This window comes from Sceloporus undulatus, chromosome 4 (genome assembly GCF_019175285.1).
Source record: "Sceloporus undulatus isolate JIND9_A2432 ecotype Alabama chromosome 4, SceUnd_v1.1, whole genome shotgun sequence".
Lineage (NCBI taxonomy): Eukaryota > Metazoa > Chordata > Lepidosauria > Squamata > Phrynosomatidae > Sceloporus > Sceloporus undulatus.
The window spans coordinates 240355536-240368636 of NC_056525.1; the positions used below are offsets into that span (position 1 = coordinate 240355536).

The 13101-nt window shown below is 39.9% G+C and overlaps 1 protein-coding gene across 1 annotated transcript in view; it reads right to left on the reverse strand.

Moving 5' to 3' along the window:
• ZFAT (zinc finger and AT-hook domain containing) overlaps positions 1-13101 on the reverse strand; it is a 187054-nt gene that overhangs the window by 47596 nt on the left and 126357 nt on the right. Inside the window, 1 exon segment of the mRNA XM_042461673.1 lies at positions 12908-12996. Within this exon segment, the coding sequence (XP_042317607.1) occupies positions 12908-12996 (89 nt within the window).

Below are 13101 nucleotides of genomic sequence, written 5' to 3' on the forward strand. Positions count from 1 at the left end.
CACTTAATACATTGCTTGAAGGAGGCCATGGTAAGAAGAGTCCGTTACCAGTCCGAAGTCAAGCCGAAGTCAAAGAAAGTCATCAAGCCAAGGGAAAGTCCGAAGGTCAAAATAGCCAGAGATTCCAATAACAAAGAGCAAGCAAAAGCTAGCGAAGTTCCTAGAGCTGCTTAGCGCGGCGGAATGAAGGAACTGGAGAGGAGCGGGCCACCAGGGGCCTTATATATGGGTGGGTGGAGCTACCGCCAAAAAGTTGCAGAAAGATACATTACTTTCTGCCTAGAGATTCTAGAAGTTTCCGGAGATTGCTGCGCAGGCGCAGAATAAACCCATTTGTGTGATTCACAGAGACCACGAAGAAGAAATTTAAAGTACAGTCGAAGGCTTTCATGGCTGGCATCCATAGTGTTTTGTGGGTTTTTCGGGCTATATGGCCATGTTCTAGAAGAGTTCTGAAGATGCCAGTCACAGATGCTGGCGAAACGTCAGGAAAAAACTCTTCTAGAACATGGCCACATAGCACGAAAAACAAAAACAAAACAAAACAAATCCATTTAATGTACAGTTTATTCAGGTAATAAACTACAAATAGAAATGTCCTTTTAAAACGTTTTTATGTTTTTGCCATAAATGGAGTTCCACAGTTGTGAACTGGGCCTCTTTGATTTTGTTAATTTATGAGAAGCATGTAAAAACAATAAAAAGAAGGGGGGGGGAGAGGAATCCTACATAATGATTAAAACAAAGAAAGTTATTTTGTCTTTTCTAATCCTCCATGGAATTGCAGCAATCTGATTCTGTACATTGTCCTAAGTAAGTCTTCCTGTTACATAGTTTTATAAATTATTTGTGGGAGTAAATATATGACTATTTTGTTAAACTTTTTATCACTCTAAAGAAAATATTCCACCACCCTTCCCCCACCCCCCAGAAAAAAACTTAGGGAAAAAACACCCTGGTTTTCTCCCCCCTAAATTTCCTGCAGACCTTCACAGCTTTATTTAGCGCTGTTTGGATATGTTAACAAGCTAATTTATTCCATAATGTCATCCTTCTTAAATATGCACGCAACCCTGTATTGTAGGAAGCCTTATATCCAATTTTATTCCCTTTTTTAATGCACTGCCAAATTTTACAATAAGAAAGAACGGCATTGAACATTTCAGTTACTATGGCTGCTAAATTCTGATCTTTTTCATAAAAAGACAGATTGTCAAAGCAGGATGCATCACTCTTTCTGGAGTTACAAAAACAAGTACAGCATTTTTAGTGACTCAGTATATTAACAGGGCAATAAAATTAATGCTCTGTACTAATATAGTGGCATACCTCTTTGTGCATGCAAGGGACAAAACTATAGCTTATGTCCCATTCAGAAATAACTACTAAAAAGAGATTAATGGAAGGTTGTAAGGAAGCTGCTGCATACAGCTCTGCACACACAAGCGGCAACTATTCCCACAGGACTTTACATGGCATTCTGCAGTCCTGAGAATGCTGACCTGCAGTATCACAAATGCCAACACAACATACTGAGAAATGGCCTGTGGATTAAACAAATACAGTGGACCCTTGTTATACGCTGGGGTTTGGGTCCAAGATCCCCCATGTATAACAAAATCCATGTATGCTCAAGTCCCATTAAATATAATGACATAGCAAAATGGTGTCCCTAATAAAAAATGGAACATCAAGGTAAATTTATACTTTTTTGGAACATTTTCAAACCGTGTATGCTTGAATCCGTGTATAAAAAATTTGTGTATAAGAAGGGCCGACTGTAAACCCTCATATGTTTTGTCCTTGCATAATATATGCTTAGGGTGTATAAACAAGAAAATGATTTGCACTGAATTCAGGTCTATATGTATTCAATATTGTTCTATAATAATTCCAATACTTCAGAGCATTAAATGAAAGGAATATAAACCTATTGCATAGGTAAGATGCTGAAAGCATTCAACTGAAGGCACATCCTAATGAATATATGAAAGCACATCCTTTGGCCAAAGTGCACCAAAGCTCAAACTGAAATATACTCAAAAGGCAACAGAAGGCAGAATTCTAGGAAAAGCAATAAAGGCCTGGGACAGACTGCCCCAAAAGGGCGGCCTGCCAGCAGCCTATTTTCCTCCGCAGGGACAGCGCAGCCCCCCAAACGGCATGCCTTCACCGTGGAGGAAAAAGAACCCGGTATTTCCGGGTTATTTTTTGGGCACCGCAATGATGTCGTGAGTGCGCCACTGGTGCTCTTGCGATGTAAGCATCGCACAGCTTTGTGCGGACACCGTGTGGCGCTTACGTCACAATGCTGCGCCCGTATGGACAGGAGGTTGCCATTGTTATGCTGCCACTGCATACTAGGGTTAGGGACCCTGCGGTTGCCGCACGATCCCTAACATTAGTATTGGCACTGGTACGCCGCTTGTTGGCAGTGTGTACCGGGCCAAAGGTACCCTGTGAGATTTTAAACTGTTTTTATATGATGTTTTATGGAAGTGTATTTTTGATTGTATTTTGTATCGTAATATGTTGAGAGGTATATCTTTTCTGAACTTGTAAACCGCTTTGATCTCCCAGGAAAAGTGGTATAGAAATAAAGAATTTATTATTATTATTAATGCGGCAATCTTCAAGCTATAAACTGGAACACACTAGTGTGCTACAAGAGGGTGAAGTGTGCCATGAAAAATTAAATGGTTGGTGTAGTGCAGTGCTTCTCAATTATTTTCTGTCATGCCCCCCCTAGGAAGAAGAAAACATTTCGGGGCCCCCCGCGCGACTGTAAATATTATCATTTGTCTTGTTGCCAACAAGCCTCAAAGATAATTCCCTAAAATGTTTGTCCAAAACCCGCTGAATCCCCCCAGATCACACGGAATATTCAGTCACAATTCCTGGAAAATTCCCATAATGTTAAAATGGCAGATGTTTTGCAAATAAACGTAAACATAATTGAATAAAAATAATTGTAACTTATTTCAACTCTCAAAATCACCATTGAACCAAACAAAGAATCTTTCAGTCCTTTTAAGATATTTATTTTGACATGAAGGGGGTTCAGGAAGCTTTGTGCCAAATAGAAACGTGTTTGGCTGCAACCACACTGCAGAAATAATTCCAGTTTGACACCCTTTTAATTGCCATGGCTCAGTGCTAGGGAATCCTGGGAATTCTAGTGTTCGGAGACATTTAACCTTCTCTCTAAGCAAACTCTGGTGTGACAACAAACTACAATTCCCAGGATTTCATAGCACTGGGCCATGGCAGTAAAAACGGTATGAAAGTGGATTGTCTCTGGAGTCTGGAGTGAAGATGCAGCCTGAGTTGGGTCCAAGACACACTGCAGAAATAATCTAGTTTGAGACTGCTTTAACTGCCCTGCCTCAGTGCTAGGGAACCCTGGGAAGTGTAGTTTTGTGAGACATTGAGCCTTCTTTATCAAAAAGAGCTCTGGTGCCACAACAAACTACAATTCCCAGGATTCCCTAGCACTGAGCCAGGAGAGTTAAAGCGGTCACAAACTGGATTATTTCTGCAGTGTTTTGGACCTTCGTTATTAAAAATACTCAAGGTCCAATCCATACTGCAGAAATAATCCAGTTTGAGACCACTTTAACCGCCCTGGCTCAGTGCTAGGGAACCCTGGGAATTGTAGTTTTGTGAGAAAGAGCTCTGGTGCCACAATGAACTACAATTCCCATGCATCTGAGGAAATACATCCTACATTCCAACCTTCTGTCCAGGAGGAATTCCAAAATGCCCTCCATTTACTAAGATGCATGTCTTGATAAGGTCCACATTGCAGTTTGAGTTTGAGACTGCTTTCACTCCCTTGGCTCAATGCTATAGGATTGTGGGAACTGTAGTTTTATCCTTTTCTGACAGAGAGCTCTGCAGTGTGTTTTTGACCAAAGTGGTCTCAAACTGGATTATTTCTGCAGTGTGTTTTTGACAAAAGTGGTATCAAACTGAGTACCTTTATTTATCCTCCTCGACGCCTCGGCCAACGGCCTCCTCCTTTCCCGCCCAGGCAAGGGGCGGCCTCTCGGGTGGTTGACAGGGGTGGTCCCTCCCAGAGGAGGAGGAGAAGGACTGGAGCCTGGCCCTGGCTGCTCTTCTGTCCCAGAGAGGCGCCTTCTTTCCCTTCAGAGGAGCCCCTCTCGGCCGTTGCCTCCAGCGCAGAGCCTCCTCCTTCTTCCTCCTCCAATGGCTGGGTGGCCTGGGTTCCCACTCACTCCGCCGCTGGAGAGGCTCCCCTCCATGGCCCACTCGGCCCCTCTGCCACCGCCTCCTCCCGCGGGGCTCTTGCGAGGAGGACCCAGCCGCTGCCAGCCCATTCCGGCCTATGGCACACGGGGCCCTCTTCCAAGTAGGTGGCCCCCCTTTACGGAGCCTCGCGCCCCCCCTGGGGGGCGTGCCCCACTATTTGAGAAACACTGGTGTAGTGGTTTGAGTCTTGCACTATGACTCTTGAGACCAGGGTTCAATTCCCAGCTCAGTCATGAAAAGCCACTGGGTGAACTTGATCTAGTTGCATGCTCCTCAACCTTAGAGGAAGGCAATGACAAACCTCCTCTGAATCTGAACAAATCTTGCCAAGAAAACCCCACAATAGGGTCTTAGATTCACTATAAATTGGAAATGACTTGAAGGTACACAACAGCAACAACAAATGGGGTTTAGCCATCACTCTATGCACCTTATGACAGTAAGGTTCATGTAGTCTCTCTTTCTGCTAATAGCTGATATGGGTAGCAACATCCTAGGGATGGGAATCAGGACACACTAGACTTCTGTGATGCAGTCTATTCTACATCAGACAGGTTTGTGGTAAATCCCAGAATCCTCACTATTGTCCAGAAAGTATTGTCTCTTTCCAAAACCTTAACAGACTGGGCATGAGTCCAGGAAGGACAATAGTAAATGGACTGTCTCACCATTGTTAGAAGATGTGTTTATTACTCTTGGAAAATGAAATAACGTAGTCTAACTTTTGCAGCAAAGCAGGACGTGCTGATGAGAAAAACTGAAATTATCTGTCCTCCCAGTGCTCCAGGACTTTCTCCCCACAGATGAATTGCAATACAGTGGGTACTGTTATATGCTGGGGTTTGGTCCCAAGATCCCCCGTGTATAACAAAATCTCTGTATGTTCAAGTTCCATTAAATATAATGACATAGAAATTGTGTCCCTTATAAAAAGTGGAAAATCAAGGTTTGATCTTTGAAATTTATACTTTTTTTTGAACATTTTCAAACCATGGATGCTTGAATCCGTGTATAAAAAATCAGTGTATAATGTTGGAATAATAACAAGCTCTACACTTGAGCCATTATAGGGTTAATAACCATTACAGGGTTAATGGAGAGCTACTAAGAACACAGATGACATACAGCTGTGTATGCATAGCTCTAATCAACTTCTGAGCCTTAACAAGGCTAGCTTTGTAGTGAGCCTTTCTCTCTCTCCCTCTTTTGCTAACTCTATTCTTAGCCTTCTTTTCTGTTGCATTCTACTTGTGTTATTTGCTTATATTATGTAGTTTGTATTATTTGTTATTGTTATGTTTGCCATTACTACTATGCTTTATTTGGTATCTTTTGTATATATGGATTTTGTATGATTCTGTTGCATATATTGTTTGTTACCCTTTTTAAGTATTTATAGATAAAGCCTTATTTTTGGTATCTTCTCTCAATTAGTCTCTTTTCAAATCCATTGTTCCAACATATAAGAAGGGCCGACTGTACTAGCAATGGGACAGGCTGGGAAGAAAGGTTTTTGAAGTTTGTGAACACAGGGGAGGAAGGCAGAGGAAAGAGCAAGTGGATACATCCTTTGCAGTAAAATGTAGACTCCCATCACCGTTTCACAGGGGAAACGTATGAGCAAACAAATATGGTTGCTCTGTTGCTTCTGAATCCATTCTGGAGAACTTCTCTCTTTGAAGAAAAGGCTGCTTAGGGATGTCCTGGAACACAGTTCCCTAAGGCTGCTTATGGATGTCCTGGTACTAATGCCCATCTCTTCAGGAGAAGAAGTAGATAACTTTGCTAGCTGCTCCCTCTCTAGATTGATAGGCCTCTGTGAATTTTTGATGGGATTTGTGACCTTTGCCAAACATGGTGAAAGGAAACAACTGACAAACAGCTACCTTTTCAGGCAGACTGTCATGCTTAGAAGTTCCTCTTCCTTGAAGGAGGATCATTCTAGAGAGAACAGGCTTTGCAATGTGCAACAAGGAACTTTCTTTTGTGCTTAGAGTAATGTGTAACACTGAATAATAAGATTGAGGTGCTGACAGTTGGAAAATCAAATTTCAAGCTTCTATTTGTTCTTACCCACATACATAACATTTGATTAGGGGTGTGCTCCTTGACATCTGAATGGGATAATCATGACTACACAATGTTATACCATACTCAATTGGGAGGTCCTTCAGCTCAATAAGCACACCATCTGGTACTAATGCTAACTTTCTTGCCAGCCTAGTAAAATTTGATGTTACTGGAAGTTCCAAAGTTTGTCTTCTCCAAGTGACCTCCCAGGAAATACAATGGGTAAAAAATTCCCCCTGGACCTGGTGCAGTTCTCTGCTCTGTCCTGATTTATGTCTCTGCATGGAGGTTGCAGGAAAGTATTTTGGCAAAGAAATGCTTCATGAAGTGTGTATACAGTTGGCCCTTCTTATACACAGATTTTTTATACACGGATTCAAGCATACACGGTTTGAAAATGTTCCAAAACAGTATAAAGTTACCTTGATTTTCCATTTTTTGTAAGGGACACCATTTTGCTATGCCATTACATTTAATGGGACTTGAGCATACACAGATTTTGTTATACACGGGGGATCTTGGACCCAAACCCCAGCGTATAACAAGGGTCCACTGTACCATATGGAAATTCCTTGTCATTTGGTTTGCCATGCTGCATCTTCAAATTCAATTTAAGGCTCATAGGTTTGAATTAGAACATGGCTTTCAGGCATTCCATCCATGACACACAGAAGGAATATAGCAGTCAAATCATTAGCATGGTGAAGAATATTAGTTTTCACAAGAGATGCTGAAAAATTGATGGCCTTGCAACTGGAAAGGTAATCTGAGTCTTAGAAACAATATAGTTCTCTGATTGAATGGAAATACTGGTTTCAGAAGTAGTCTAGCTGAAACTCTACCCCCCCCCAAAAAAAAATTAATCATCTTGCATAAATCAATAAGTACTTATATCCTACAAAAGCTCCTTTAGAAGCTTCAAATAAATCCATGTAAATAGTCTTGCTGACTAGTATACTGAATAAAACAAAGCATAAACATTTATGTAACATGTTTTGAGTTCACTCTGAGAAGTAGTTTTTTGTGGGGTTTTTTTGGGCTATGTGGCCATGTTCTAGAAGCCCAAAAACCCCACAAAAAACTATGGACGCCGGCCATGAAAGCCTTCGACTTCACTCTGAGAAGTATCATTTTGCCAATGGGGACCAAAAGATGAAAGTTAATGGAGGACCGTAAATCACATGCTTCAGGTCCAGTTTTTAACACTTTTATTTATTAGACTATATTTAAGAGAAAGTAAAAAGCATTCAAAATCAAAGCTGTCCTTTAGTGTTGTGAAAATGTGTCTCCTCTATTTCTTAAATCCACAACACAATTTATTATTATAGTATCACAGATACCTGCTTGAATATTTTATAACAATAAAAACTACTTCAACCTTCAGATATTCTAAAGATCATTTAAAAGCAATCACAAAATTATTTTTGGATGATTTTGTATTCAAAGATAGACATCCTCCAAGGGGAACAGCAAGCACTTCACAAAACTTCTAATGTTGTCAGTGTCATATAGGACTAAGTTTGGATGAACGATTTTCAGGTTCAAGAGATAAGCATGGAATTAATTAAGTGAATAAATGAACTCTCCACTTAGATGTGATACTCTCTGTGTGATTCTAGACAAGTCACTTCTCAGCACTAACAACTTTGAAAGACTGATGCAGTGTTAACACAGCATCCTAACCACCATGGAAGAAAAGCGTGATGTAACACAATAACCAAGAAAATAAAAAGAAACAGTATTTGATCTGAAAAATTCCTTATGTAATTGGTTTGTGTGATTAACATCAGATTAACTTCAATAGGAGTATGCTTCAACAGGTGTTTACTTGAAGGTCCCATTTGGGTAAATGAGTCTTATTCCCATGTGTTTGTTATGGTATGTTTTTAATGGTTTTATAATTTTCAAGTTAGTTTTATTTTTAATTTGTTATATTAATGTGGTGTTTTTATTGTGTTTTAAAATTGTACTGTTGTTGTTTTAAAGCATCTTTGTGAGCTGCCTCGTGTCTAATTTGGGAGAAAGATGGCATATGAATTTTTAAAAAATGCACAATAGGGGTGAGGAATGTCTATGGATCCAAAGGCAGAACTGGCCCTGGACAAGCATGTTGGAGGCCATGTGCTATCAAGGAACAGAAGAGGAACTTCAAAAGTATGGCAGAACTACTGACATGCGCCATACTAACGTCCAATTTGGAAGCATACATATACACATTCATACAACCCCCCTATCATACACACACAAAGAAACACTCTCTATTACACAAACTTTCTTTCTTTCTTTCTTTCTTTCCTTCCTTCCTTTGGCAGTTTTCCTCTCCTTAGCAGGGCCCTGCCACCTAGAAAATGCCCCTTCCTTTTGCTGCCATTAATGCCCCTTTTAATGCCCTCATTAGGACAAATGGAGGCTTTTTAAAAGGACATCTGAAGCACAGACAGGAAAGCGAGGCGAACCCTTTATCTTCAAGCAACAATTCCCTTATTTCCAATCAGTGATATGAAACAGTGAAGGCAGCCCTAGTTGTTAAATGCTAGTACTGCAGCCACAACATTGTGAGTTTGATCCTGGAGGGCTCCAAAGTTGACTCAGCCTTCCATCCTTTCATAGGTTGGTAAAATGAGTACCCAGCTTGTTGGGGGCTATTGGCTTACACACTGCAAACAATGTAAAATTTCTCCCCTCTCATAGGAGATAAGAGAGTTCATCTGCAAAGGAGGAAGAGTAATGGAGAGGGGCAACCAATGATAGAGATGGGAAACCCTGCTACAAAAAAATCTCCTTTTCTGAAGTACTGGAATGAAGCCTTAATAGTTGTCACAAACCCAAAGTCCTTTTTGTCTTTCTGTTGCTTTGAAACATTCCTTCTTCTCTGAATGTTCTTCAAATTGGATGAAGTTCTGTTTCAGAACATTTATGTCAATAAATATATAAAGCAGCAGTATCTCTAAAGAGTTTGCCTATACTTGAAATAAAATGAAGGGGAAAGGTTTATTATATGTTTTAAAATCAAAGCGTGAATTCATTATTTACAGTATTATATTTTATGAATGCTGCAAGCTGCTTTAGGGACTCTGGTTGAAAAACAAGAACCATGTCTACATAATGTAAATACCTGCTTTTACAAAACTAACTTGTACATTCCACTCACTACCTGCAACTAAACCATATTCTATAGGACATAAGTACTGTATCTCAGCTTCCCTATTCTTTTCTAAGATCCCTCTCAGCGCCTGACTTTCTTGACTAATAATAGTTCACTCACTGTAGACCCAAGTCAGCTTCTTTCATTCAGGCTGCTGATCATTCTGCCCTTTCATAAAAGGGGCTTCATTTTCCCATCTAATATAATCCACCATTCTCAATCCTACGCCAGCCACCTGAGTATTTTATATCCAAGCTATTTTAAAAGCTCAGTGTTGATAATGAGTTCAAATGACTCTCAAATTCAGCTTGCCCATTGACTATTGTTGTTTGTTGTTGCAGGCCTTCAAGTCATTTCCGACAATATACATTTACTTTATTTGAACACTTTGAACAGCACACGAGTAAGGGATCATGAGAAAAATGTCTCAAAAATAACATAAAATGATACCACTTATACAATTCTAAAGTGGTACATAGTATGTTTCATATGCTTCTGAACATAGTAACATTTATGGTGGTCTCATAAATCTGCTTGTAAAGATTTATCTCACATCTTTAGAACAATTAATAGAATTATTAAATTAAAAATAACATCTGATCCTTAATATTATTACTGATATATACATAATCTGTAACTATGTCAGGTATTGTTAAGTTATATGAAAACTGTAGCTAGGGATTGTTTTTGCTAAATAGTACAGAGAAAGAGAAGTATTCGAACAATTGAGTAATAAAAATATAAACGATATGAATATGTATTCATGGCTGGAGTAACTAAAGAAGGATGAAGCTGCAATCATTTTATTAAAAACTGTTGACTGCATATTGAAAATTGCAGTAAGAAAGGATATCTACCAGCTGATGCTAATTTGCATTCATATTTTAGAATATTTATTATGATTAATGAAAGTGCTACCGCACACAAGTCAACTCTGAAGTAAGCCTTAATGGTGTCACTGAAACTTACTCAGTGAGCCTACCTTTATATTCATATCCAAGCCCCCCCTCCCTTTAGTAGCATCTACACAGTCAAAACTCCCAGTAAACTATGACTGGATCAGAACAGAATGGTGTCTTCTTTTAACACCAAATATCAAATATCATTAAGTGAGAATTTTCGAAAGGAATTTGATGAAGGGGACCCAGATTTTACAGCCAGCGTTGGTTGGCTGGACAGGTAGAAGAAATGTTATGGAATCCATCAGTGATGTGTTTGTGGAGAGAAACTGTCTTCAGATTTTCAAGAAATTGAGACACTCAAGAAAAAATTTCTAGCCTTTGTTGAAACTGAAAGCCTAATAGACAATCAGATATTTAATTGTGATGAGTTCGGCCTCAATTACAAACTGTTACCCATTAAGCGTCTTGCAACCAGAACTGAAGCAGCAGCCCCACGCTATAAGCGTAGTAAAGAAAGGCTGACAATTTTAGCATGCAGCAATGCTTCTGCAATCCTCAAAATGGACCTTGCAGTGATTGGGAAGTCCAAAAATCCAAGAGCCTTTAAAAATATTTCAAAGAACACTCTTCCTGTGAAATACTACAGTCAAAAAAGTGCATGGATGAGCACAGAAATTTTCAAAGAAAGGTTTTTTTAAGGTATTCATTCCTTCCACAGAGAAATTTTTGAAAGACAATGACCACCCCAGAAAAGCAGTTTTGTGGCTAGACAATGCCCTGATGCACTCTGATGCAGAGGAGCTTCAAGATGGGAACATTAAGGCTATGTTTCTGCCACCTAATGTCACCACCATATGCCAACCGATGGATCAGGGCATTTTGGAAACCCTAAAAAGGAACTATCTCAGGAAGCTACTGTTGACACTGATAGAAGAAACTGAAGAAGGGCAAGGCATGATTGAAAGATTGAAACACATCAATGTAAAGGATGATACTTATTGGGTTGCAAGGGCTTGGAGTGACATTAGGGCTCCAACAATTGTCAGATCGTGGAATAAGTTGCTATGCGAAAATGAAGAAGAAGATGAAATGATAGAAAGCACAGATGAATACGAAGAAAGCATTCTACCCTTAGTACACCATATCCCTGGGTGTGAGGATGTGTCTTCACAAGAGGTTGACAGCTGGACGAACAAAGATGATCAGTATGAAATTACTGATGATGAAATTGTCGCTCTTGTCAATAGCGATGGCAACAAAATAGAAATTGATGAGCAACATCATCTGTTGAACCTCTCACAATCTCGCATGGCGATGGGGATATGGCTCTAGAAATCGCAGTGAAATACATCGAGCAACAAGAAGCAGCTACGGGGGTCGACATTATGATGCTGCAAATATGGCAAGACTTAGCTGTGAAGAAACGGCAATCGTCAGGAAAGCAGAAAAGGATCACTGATTTTTTTCCATTTTCAGAGGACTGAACTGTTTATACAGTACGTACTGTACATTACAATGTTGATCAGTGATTTCTTTACATTTTCAGAGGACTGAACTGTTTATACATTACAATGTTGTTACTGAAATGTTACTGCAAAGTTACTTTTACTGTTACTGCAGTAAAACTTCAATACATTTGCAATTCATAGTGATTTTAAGGCTTTTCTCGGACCCTCTGGATTATCTGACATTTTCAGCTATCCGACTATCAGCCTGCCCGTTTATGTTGGATAATCGAGACTCTACTGTAGATAAACAGGTACCACTTTCGTGGGAAGGTAACCGTGTTCTGTGCAGTCATGCTGGCCTCATGATCACAGAGTTGTCTTTGACAATGCTGGTTCTTTGGCTTAGTAATGAAGATGAGCATCACCTCCTACAGTCAGGCACAACTACAGAATCTTGTCAAGGTGAAACCTTTACCTTAATGCAAACCTATCGTGAGATTTTCTTGACAATATCTGTTCAGAGAGTGTTTGCCATTGCCTTCCCCTTAGGTGGACAGCATGTGACTTGCCCAAGGTCTGCCGTGGGTTTCATGGCTGAGCTGGGAATTGAAGCTTCGTCTCCACAGTCAAAGTCCATTCATGACGACTATCACATAAAGATGGAGCAACATATGCAACTAGACCAACAGCCAAGACCACATTAAAGCAGTGGGAGCCCCGAAAGTACTAAAAAAAAGACCCACTTTGTACATATATTTGCTCCTTATTCAAGTATGTTGGAAAGTATGAGGATCCTTCATATTGGTCCCAGCTGGCATGAATGAAGTCGAAGTGAAATCAACATGCCTCCTGACTCTTCACTTGATTTCCAGCTTGCAAAATAAGGCTAGGGTAGATGGTAAATTCTACCAAATCTACAGCCCTTCTCTACCCAGGAGTATTTCTCTCTTGACCGCATCACAGTACAGAATGCTTGTGTGTGTGTGTGTGTGATAACAGTATGAGACACCTCACCATCAAGAGCCCTGGAGCTTTTGTTCCAATGGTAGCCTTCTCAGCATTTTTCTTACCTTGAAGGAAGCATGCTGTTCCATGTGCCGTAGAAGTTGTGGTTTTTGAGCAGCGGTATAATCACACACTGTACACTTGAATTGTTTTCCTGCAATAGAAACCAACCAATTCAGATACAAGTAGTGTGCCATGTTGAAGAAAGGAATAATAATAATAATAATAATAATAATAATAATAATAATAATAATAATAA